Source organism: Dermochelys coriacea, chromosome 19, assembly GCF_009764565.3.
Source record: "Dermochelys coriacea isolate rDerCor1 chromosome 19, rDerCor1.pri.v4, whole genome shotgun sequence".
In the NCBI taxonomy this organism is placed as follows: Eukaryota; Metazoa; Chordata; order Testudines; family Dermochelyidae; genus Dermochelys; species Dermochelys coriacea.
This window is the reverse complement of record NC_050086.2, coordinates 6591196-6602208: the sequence shown is the minus strand read 5'-3', so window position 1 is coordinate 6602208 and position 11013 is coordinate 6591196. Positions and strand designations below refer to the sequence as shown.

Sequence of the window (11013 nt, the reverse complement as noted above, 5' to 3'; positions counted from 1 at the left end):
TCTAGCTACTGCCCCTTGGGGAGGTGGATTAATCACTGCAATGGGAAAAACTCCCTGTTGCTGTAATGAGTGTCTACACTAAAGTGCTATGGAGGTGCAACTGTATCTGGGTTGTTGCAGTGTTTTAAGTTTAGACACGGTCTTAGAAGAGCAGAGATTTAAACAGAAACCTCATCTTAATCTTAACCATGGCAGGGCTGTTGCTCTGCCATAATGCAAACTTCATCTCTGAATCAAACAAAGCACACACCTGTAAGCTCCTACTGCCCCAGAGGAACCAGTCCCAAAACGTACTAGTTCTTCGAACACTCCCATTTCAAGGAGGCAACTACTGGGAATTAGGTCAAGTCTTGTCTGTACACGAAAGTTGCACCATTTTACATAAGGGTAAGACTTTAATTGAATTTAGCTAAACTTATTTTGGTTTAATAGTTGCTTATTTCAGTCTATCCTAAAACTAATTGCTAATAAATTTAAAATAAACCAAAATTAGTGTGTTCACAAAGGAATTTGTACCAGTTTAATTAAAGTGGTTTCCAATTACATCTTTAATTAAACCAATGCAACTTTCAGAAGCCCTAAATATGTGGCTTTCAATTTTGTATTAGCTCAATCAAGTTGTCTTAACAGGACTGAAAAGCCAATTTAACACTTGTTAAAATGAAGACCATCACATTTGGAGGCACATTAATTGACCGTGTTGTACCCTGGGGGAAGCCTAAGCTACAACATGACTAACAATCTTCAAACATGTTAACCTGCACCTCAAGAGTCGACAGGGCTTTTCAATCCTGTCAAGTCATCACATCTGGGAAAACTTTTTTGGCTTTAAACACATGACCCTAGCTTTTAATCTTAATTTGTAGATTTTATAGCTAGCCAATTATTGTGTGGTGGGGAAAGAAAGGTAGTGCAACAGACTGAGATGAAATCATGGTACAGTCTTGGTCAGAAATGTAGCTAGAAGCTGAAGCACCTTTGTGAAATACTGTATACGGTAAGGCAATCATCAGGGTCTAAAACAAGGATCTCAAACTCAAGTCACCATGAGGGCCACATGAGGACTAGTACACTGGCCTGAGGGCTGCATCACTGACAACTTTTCATACAAAAGATACAAAAGCCCCTCCCTTCCCCGTCCCCACTCCACCCTTTCCATGAGGTCCTGGCCCTGCCCCATCCCAACTCCGCCCCCTCCCTGCCCCTATTCCAACCCTTTCCCCAAATCCCTGCCCGGCCTCTTCCCCTCCTGGAAAGTTTGGCGGCAAGAAGCACTGGGAGGTAGGCTCAAGGGTGCGGGGAGCTATGGCGGGCCACAGGAAATAACTCTGTGGGCCACATGTGGCCCGCGTGTTTGAGACCCCGGTCTACAACCCTGACATCGTCCTAGCTGTGAACAGAGATGACACTGAGCAAGAGAGAGCGCCAGCTCAATGAAGGGGGAATCACATGCAACAGGACACTAAACAAAAGATTAACATCTCATTCTGGAAGGCCCTCATACCACCGTGATGGGGCCAGTACAAGAATTTAAAAAACAGAACTCAAAGGTTCAATGGGTCTTTCCATAAGCTTTGGAAACACCAAATTAAAGTCCAGAGGATCAGCAGGTTTTCAAATGGACGGATACAAATTTGTACCCTTTAAAGAAACATTTCATCAGGCAATTGTGAAACACCATAATTCTTTTCAAATGGACACGGTCAGCAGAAATAGCAACTCAAAAGGTTTCCTTAAGGGCATGCCAATATGTCGTGCACTAACTGGCCTACTGTGTGCCAGCAGGGTCCGCACAGGCCAGTCAGCGTGCAATATGGTGTGCATTAGAATTCATGCTGACGTGCACTACCGCACCATATAGACAAGCCCTTAGCTGCTGGGTATAGCTTTGATGACAGAGACAAGAAAAAGGGCCAAGGCTTCTACTGTGAACACACCTTTTTAAACCTGTTTCCATTTGACAACAGCAATAGCCATTCTGCCCTTCAAATCGTGAAAGGCCCTTACATCACTTGGAGGGAGGACACAACATTAACACAGCATCAGCTGGGGATGAGACATAAAAGCACTGTGCTACCAGCTCCTGAGAGAGAGAGAGACTGACTCCACATCAGGTAGTACTACTGATTCTCACCTACTTGGATGGAGGCGACAGGTATCTCCAGAGAAATCTGCTTTTCTTTGAAGACATGTAGGATGGAAAGGAAGCAGCAATCATGGTCTCTTGTCAAAGTTCACAGGACCCATATCAAGTAAATGCTGCATAAGACATAAGAGCTGTGGAGTTGGGCATATTAAAGACTCCAAACAAGGTGTCTGAACCAGGCTCCTCGAGGTGAAGTTACAGTGCAATAGAACCCACTTATCTTGAAACTGAGAAGAAAATGACACTGGACGTAGATTCTGAGGAACTGTGGGCCCAATGGGACCAAGCTGCTCACCCACAGTGCTGAAGGATCAGGAGAAATGGAGGAAATGATCCACCCGATTATTTGGGGGATCTGCACCTGATGTTCCATCTTCTGAACTCTTCAATTGACCTGTCAACTGACTGCATGTTATTTTGACCACAGTCAAATATTGTTAAATATTTTAGCAAGAATGCCCTGATGTAGGTGGCAGACTAACTTTTTGATTGCATCATGGTGCCACAGAACTTCAACTCATTGTTCCACATTTTTCCGAGTTAAAATAACTCAGTTAAGTAACTTTTTTTGTAGTAAGGCATAAGCATTTAAGGTTAAGCTAATTGGATACCATAAAGTCTCACTCTTCTTTTGTTACTATTCTAAAAAATTAGTGCTTTAAAATTTAATCATTTTTGACAATATTTGATCGATCAAATGTCCAATACTACGTAGTCACTTTGCTAAAAGGGGTAATATCTACCTCAGTGGAGATGACTGATCTGAATAGCCCAAATCTAAGATGTCTTATCCTTTGTAGGACTCCTAGGACCCAAGGAAGATAAAAGACACTGGAGTCCAAGCAGGATCTCGGTCAAAGCCATCTTACACAGCCTCTGGAAGTGTAAAATATGCTTTCCCTGATCCATATGAAGAATTCAGATCCTTTGCCATCACAAATCATCAAGAGTAAGTTACTGGATGACTTTATAAGAGTATGAGTCCTTAAACATTACAGTGGATGAAGAAATTGTACAAGCACAACTCAGACTATAAATATCCTTTCACAACGTAAAAACTGCTCTGAACACAAGCTCTCTTTTTTCAGGTCTCTTGGCAACAGCATGACAACTGTATATATTCAGGACTGGGGTGATCTTGTGAAAGTTGCAAGATAGGTCTTCAATTGAAGACCTTTGTTTATTCACTAACTAAGTTTCAAGAACGCAGCTGCAGTATTTAAATTTTGCCAGTGACTTCAGACTATATCAGAAGACAGGTTTCAGAGTAGCAGCCATGTTAGTCTGTATTCACAAAAAGAAAAGGAGTACTTGTGGCACCTTAGAGACTAAAATTTATTTGAGCATAAGCTTTCGTGAGCTACAGCTCAAATAAATTTGTTAGTCTCTAAGGTGCCACAAGTACTCCTTTTCTTATTGCTGAGAAAGTCACTCAAACATAAAGCCAAACTGGGGCACCACTCAAAGAGGAGAGCATTAAGGGTGTGTCACAGGCATAGTGTGTACCTTAACTCTTCCCTTCCGGGCTTTCAGAAATTTAGCCACTCTCCACATTCTGGAAGGGTACAAGTCACACAGGGCAACCTTAACTCAGGAGAGCCCCTTGCTCAAATGACCCCAAATTTGGACCACTCATACTACCCTGCAGCCATGAGGCCCAGCAAATATCAAGATAATCTGAGGTTTCAGAGTAGCAGCCGTGTTAGTCTGTAGTCGCAAAAAGAAAAGGAGTACTTGTGGCACCTTAGAGACTAACATATTTGAGCATAAATAAAGCATAAAGATTATGCTCAAATAAACGTGTTAGTCTCTAAAGTGCCACACGTACTCCTTTTCTTTTTGAAGATAATCTGAGTGAAACATGAGGATTTTAGAGAATTTAAGAGTAGTTAAGCTTTAAACAGAAAGAAAAGCTCAAACCATAGCAGAGCTGGCACTTTGTTGTAATACACGGAAAGATACTTTGTAAATGTAATGAAATATTTAGGATAAATCCTCAGTACACCACTCAGCAATTAAAGAGTTACCTGCGGTGGAAACACCATTCTCTGTGCAAGAATTAGCAAATTTGTACTGCACCCAGAAGGTTTCACTTCATTAATACAATTCTGCGAGATATTTCCTCTGCTGTTTGAGAACACCAGTTGGTTGAAGGGCACATTAGTGGAAGTATTATTATAGGCTAAGATATTATAAGACTCATCTTAGTCATGTTTTCAGGAAAACATATATGTTTAGTTTTAAAAAAGACCACTTAATTACCTTGGGAATACTACACATCTAATCAATCAAAACCAAGAGGTATATCAGTGGCACCAAGACACAAATTCAAATCACTTGTACAACGAAGATGACAGCTTTAAATAGCAGTTTCCTAGTTTTACATGAGGAGTTGAAAGGAGTGATGTATCTACTATATTAATATTGGCAATGCCATATTAGAACTGTTTTCTAATAATGCAGTTCATAAATAATTGCATTAGTATCAAACGTATACTTTTAAATTAAGCAGACCTAACAAGAGGCTAAATTCTACTCTTCTTGTCTAAAATAAAACATAACTTTCTTTGTGTGTTAGTTTACACGGCCTCTCCACCTTGTTACGCAGAGGAAGATGTTAGCATTTTAATCCGTTCTAATTTTTAAAACAACAGTGTTTCAACACAGCCCTGTCTACTTGATACAGATACTGAATGTGACTACAGCACAGCTGCGCTGTAGTGATATGGAGAAATCCGAGCCACCAGGCGATTGGACAGTGATGATCCGGGGAAAGAAAGAGTGCTAGCCTAGTCACAGAACAAAGACTGCCATGCCATTTCCATTTAGTTTCATCAGAGGCACGAAACAAGCTCTAACACAGGTTTTCATAGCGGTGAATAAAAAAACCCCACAATCCCATATTTCAAAGAAATCGGAATAGAGACTACATAAAAAAAACAGTTTACTACCATTCTCTTTAGTCTCCTCTCCCCCAAGGATGAAAAGGGCCAAGATAATCACACTTTCTTAAAGAAGAAAGTTCTAGGTTCGTCATTAATCCCCGAACCAACCATTGGGGCTGGATGCCATTTAAACAATTATAGGTGTGCGTATCTTAAAACTACCAATCCGTCCAAAGGACATCATAGCAGGAGCAAGCTGAACTATTAAACTGCCCTCCCCCCGCCCCCCCCCGCGGCGATTTAACTTCCACATTCGCTGCTTAAACCCTGCAGACAGTTTACGCCGCAAGCTGTAGCAAGCCCAGGGCAAAAGGGCGACCGTCCCCATCCCCAGCTCAGCCTCTCCCAACAACCTCCCCAGACCCGGGCCTCTGCCCCACCTCCCGGCACGAAGACCAATCGGTTGCGAGAAGGAGAAGGGCCCGAAGGGAGAGAAGCGTCCGGCAGGACAACCTCATGGCAGCCAGTCCCCGGGCTTCCCTGCTCCACGGGGATCCGACCCCCCGGGGGCACCTTCCGCGCTCGGGGCGCAGCCGGGAGAGCCGCGCTGAGCGTCGAACAAAGAGCGGGGCCGGCCGGGACGGAGACGCCGCGGCCCTCGTCCCGCAGCCGCCCCGCTCCTCCGCCCATCGCGGCCTCGGGGAAGGGCGGGTCCCCTCGCCCGCTCCCAGCCCCGTTGCCCCATGCCAGCGGGAGGGGGAAGGACCGGGCGCCCCAGCCGGTGTCTGGCGCCAGGGGCAGCGCCGCCTGGGTGACTCCCCGCCCGTCTCCTCCCCTCCCCGCCGGGTCCCCCCCCCCCATCTGGGCCGGGTCCGCCACGGCCCGCCCCCCCCGCCGCGTCCCGATCTCTCCTGCCCGCCGCCCCCCCCCCCGGCCGTTTCCCCCTCCCCGGCGCTACCTGCCGTCAGCAGCTGCATGGCGTGGGTGAAGGACGGGTCCAGACTGTCCTTCTCGGCCATGAGCTCAGGCAGGTACTTGTTCTCGGGCTCCATCTTGACGGTGGCCCCGGGCAGGAGCGGGGTGGGGGCGGCGGTGGGGGTCTGGGAGGCGGCGGCGGTCGCGGCGGGCGGGAGGAGCGGCGGCGGCTGGGCCCCGGCCCCCCGGGCTCCCCCGCGGGGCGGCCGCCGGGGCCCCGGCGCCCCTGGCCTGGCGGCGGGGCCCGGGGCTCTGCCCAGCCGGGCGGCGGGGTCCTCGCGGCGCTGCATCCGCGGAAAGAGGGGGCGGGGGGGCGGCCGAACGAGCGGGGGGACCGAGAGGGCGAACAGGGTTGCCGCGCACCGACCGCCGGGGCTCCCAAGACAGGAAGTGAAGGGCCGGAAACACCGCCGCCGACAGCCCCTCGCCCACTGCGCCTGCGCTCCCGCCGCCGCCGCCCGCTCCCGTGCGGCGTGGACGTTCGCACACCGCCCCCGTCACAGACGGCTCAAGCACCAAGCATGCGCTGCCTCCTCCGTCGAGAACAAAGCGCCGACGGGAACTGTTGCGCATGCCCAACCGTCGCCCGCGGTTGGCCGTGCGCACGCGCAACCTTCAGCCCGCGAAGACCCGCGCGCGAGACTCTCGTTGCGCAGGCGTGGCGCTGAGCGGCGCCTTATTAAGTCACAAGCGCCGCCGAAAACAGTGCCTCGGGAACTCACTGCGCCTGCGCAGCACGCTAGCGATCAGGCGCGGTACATTGCGCGTGCGCCACCAACGCCTTGAGTCGAGAACAAAGCGTCGGCTGCACCTACGGGCGCATGCGTATTGTAGTCTCTCTTCGTCGCCCCGGCCGAAAACGCAGGGTGTAGCGTAGTGGCCTCGATGCGCATGTGCACCTTCCCCCGGGCCCGGGGCTTGCGCTCGCGAGTCGCTCAGCGGCCTCCGAACGTGCTGCCGTGCGCATGTCCCGCGTCGTGGGGCTGATGGCGGCACGTGGTCGGGAGAAGGGGGGCCTGGGGGCGCAGTCCCGGAGACACTGCTGCAGCGCCGGGCGTGGGATGGAGAGGCGGGGAGTGGCCTAGACCCGGGGCACAGGGGTTTCGGGTACGGGGGTGTTGTGGGGATACTGGGGTTGGGGCACAGGGGTGTGGGGATACTGGGGTTGCGGGTATAGGGGTGTTGTGGGGATACTGGGGTTGCGGGTATAGGGGTGTTGTGGGGATAGGGGTGTTGTGGGGATACTGGGGTTGGGGGTATAGGGGTGTTGTGGGGATACTGGGGTTGGGACACAGGGGTTGCTGGTATGGGGATACTGGGGTTGGGGGTGCTGTGGGGATACTGGGGTTGGGGGTGTTGTGGGGATACTGGGTTTGGGACACAGGGGTTGCTGGTATGGGGATACTGGGGTTGGGGGTGTTGTGGGGACACAGGGGTTGCCGGTATGGGGATACTGGGGTTGGGACACAGGGGTTGCTGGTATGGGGATACTGGGGTTGCGGGTATGGGGGTGTTGTGGGGATACTGGGGTTGGGACACGGGTTGCTGGTATGGGGATACTGGGGTTGCGGGGATGGGGGTGTTGTGGGGATACTGGGGTTGGGGCACAGGGGTTGCGGGTATGGGGATACTGGGGTTGCGGGTATGGGGATACTGGGGTTGGGGGTGTTGTGGGGATACTGGGTTTGGGACACAGGGGTTGCTGGTATGGGGATACTGGGGTTGGGGGTGTTGTGGGGACACAGGGGTTGCCGGTATGGGGATACTGGGGTTGGGACACAGGGGTTGCTGGTATGGGGATACTGGGGTTGCGAGTATGGGGGTGTTGTGGGGATACTGGGGTTGGGGCACAGGGGTGTTGTGGGGATACTGGGGTTGCGGGTATGGGGGTGTTGTGGGGATACTGGGGTTGGGACACAGGGATTGCCGGTATGGGGATACTGGGGTTGGGGGTGTTGTGGGGATACTGGGGTTGGGACACGGGTTGCTGGTATGGGGATACTGGGGTTGCGGGGATGGGGGTGATGTGGGGATACTGGGGTTGGGACACAGGGGTTGCCGGTATGGGGATACTGGGGTTGGGGGTGTTGTGGGGATACTGGGGTTGGGACACGGGTTGCTGGTATGGGGATACTGGGGTTGCGGGGATGGGGGTGATGTGGGGATACTGGGGTTGGGACACGGGTTGCTGGTATGGGGATACTGGGGTTGCGGGGATGGGGGTGTTGTGGGGATACTGGGGTTGGGGCACGGGTTGCTGGTATGGGGATACTGGGGTTGCGGGGATGGGGGTGTTGTGGGGATACTGGGGTTGGGGCACAGGGGTTCCTGGTATGGGGATACTGGGGTTGCCGGTATGGGGATACTGGGGTTGGGGGTGTTGTGGGGATACTGGGTTTGGGACACAGGGGTTGCTGTTATGGGGATACTGGGGTTGCGGGTATGGGGGTGTTGTGGGGATACTGGGGTTGGGACACAGGGGTTGCCGGTATGGGGATACTGGGGTTGCGGGGATGGGGGTGTTGTGGGGATACTGGGGTTGGGGCACAGGGGTTCCTGTTATGGGGATACTGGGGTTGCGGGGATGGGAGTGTTGTGGGGATACTGGGGTTGGGACACGGGTTGCCGGTATGGGGATACTGGGGATGGGGGTGTTGTGGGGATACTGGGGTTGGGACACGGGTTGCCGGTATGGGGATACTGGGGTTGCCGGTATGGGGGTGTTGTGGGGATACTGGGGTTGGGGCACAGGGATTGCTGGTATGGGGATACTAGGGTTGGGGATATGGGGGTGTTGTGAGGATACTGGGGTTGGGGCACAGGGGTTGCCGGTATGGGGATACTGGGGTTGGGGGTATGGGGGTGTTGTGGGGATACTGGGTTTGGGACACGGGTTGCCGGTTGGGGGTATGGGGGTGTCGTGGGGATACAGGGGTTGCCGGTATGGGGATACTGGGGTGGGGGGTGTTGTGGGGATACTGGGGTTGGGACACAGGGGTTGCTGGTATGGGGATACTGGGGTTGGAGGTGTTGTGGGGACACAGGGGTTGCCGGTATGGGGATACTGGGGTTGGGACACGGGTTGCTGGTATGGGGATACTGGGGTTGGGGGTGTTGTGGGGACACAGGGGTTGCCGGTATGGGGATACTGGGGTTGGGGCACAGGGATTGCTGGTATGGGGATACTAGGGTTGGGGATATGGGGGTGTTGTGAGGATACTGGGGTTGGGGCACAGGGGTTGCCGGTATGGGGATACTGGGGTTGGGGGTATGGGGGTGTTGTGGGGATACTGGGTTGGGACACGGGTTGCCGGTTGGGGGTATGGGGGTGTCGTGGGGATACAGGGGTTGCCGGTATGGGGATACTGGGGTTGGGGGTGTTGTGGGGATACTGGGGTTGGGACACAGGGGTTGCTGGTATGGGGATACTGGGGTTGGAGGTGTTGTGGGGACACAGGGGTTGCCGGTATGGGGATACTGGGGTTGGGACACGGGTTGCTGGTATGGGGATACTGGGGTTGGGGGTGTTGTGGGGACACAGGGGTTGCCGGTATGGGGATACTGGGGTTGGGACACAGGGGTTGCTGGTATGGGGATACTGGGGTTGCGAGTATGGGGGTGTTGTGGGGATACTGGGGTTGGGACACGGGTTGCTGGTATGGGGATATTGGGGTTGGGGGTGCTGTGGGGATACTGGGGTTGGGGCACAGGTATTGCCGGTATGGGGATACTGGGGTTGCCGGAATGGGGGTGTTGTGGGGATACTGGGGTTGGGGCACAGGGGTGTGGGGATACTGGGGTTGCGGGTATAGGGGTGTTGTGGGGATACTGGGGTTGGGACACAGGTATTGCCGGTATGGGGATACTGGGGTTGCGGGTATGGGGGTGTTGTGGGGATACTGGGGTTGGGGCACAGGGGTTGCCAGTGAGGGGATACTGGGGTTGGGGCACAGGGGTTGCCGGTATGGGGATACTGGGGTTGGGGGTGTTGTGGGGATACTGGGGTTGCGGGTAGTTTTGGAAGCAGATCTAAGATCCCTGGAAGGGAGAACATTAGAGGTTGATCCAGTTCCCATAGGGTCCAACTACAAAGGCTTTGGAGAGCACCACAGTGAGCTGTTGGAGATGGGTTGATTTTGAATGCAAGGGAGGAAGAAGGGATACTACAGGAAGCAACTGAATCTGTTGGGAGTTTATAAATCCTACCCATTAGGTGATGGTGACGGGCGGCCCGAGGCTGAGCTAATGCGGAAGGAACTCTCTCCCTGAAAATTCTCATGAAATCTAGTAGTGTTGCTGACTTTGACAGCTTGAATCTGGAGTGACTCAGGAGCATCAGTACCAACCTCAGGGGACGCAACCCAAATTGGTTATGAGTTCTAAACTTAGATTTCACCAACTATGTAGCAAGTGTGAACTCCGCAGGCAATACAGTAGCCTTAACATGGAGTCACAGACAGTCCCATAGGGTACTCCAATCTATCTTGCCACCCTGGTACTCTTGCCTTTGTGATAGATGATCCCAGACACCAAAAATCACAACAATATTCAGCAAAAAGAATGAGTACTTGTGGCACCTTAGATTTGTACTCCTCGTTCTTTTTGTTGATACAGACTAACAGGGCTACCCCTCTGAAACAATATTCAGGTTACTCCCAGTCTCAAAGGACCAGACACTCCAGCTCTTTTACATCCTGCACCAAAGACAATGCTTCTAGCCAATCCTATAATAAACCAACTAAAGATTTATTAACTAAGAAAAAGAAATGAGTGTTATTTACAAGGTTAAAGCAAGTAAACCTACTTAGTCTTAGGTTTCAAAAGGTAATAGAAGCTGCTGTGATATGCAAGCTCTATAAGTCCTTTACAGCTAACCCAGGCTAAGCAGCTGGGGATCCCTTGCTTATGCTTATAAATCTTTACCCCTCAGAGTCCAAGCAGCATAGCTTGATACAGTTCCTTCTTCCCCCACAGAGTTCAAGCTGATGGGATGAGTCCACCTGTACA

The 11013-nt window shown here is 51.9% G+C and overlaps 1 protein-coding gene across 1 annotated transcript in view; it reads right to left on the bottom strand.

The window, feature by feature from the left end:
- Nucleotides 1–6296, bottom strand: part of TMEM39B (transmembrane protein 39B) — a 12795-nt gene extending 6499 nt beyond the window's left edge. The window contains exons 1-2 of the mRNA XM_043506242.1: nucleotides 5990–6296; nucleotides 5455–5816 (exon numbers count right to left, since the gene is read on the bottom strand). Coding sequence (XP_043362177.1) covers nucleotides 5455–5816; nucleotides 5990–6296 — 669 coding nt within the window. The remainder of the gene's footprint in view (nucleotides 1–5454; nucleotides 5817–5989) is intronic.
- Between the last annotated feature and the right edge of the window lie 4717 nt (nucleotides 6297–11013).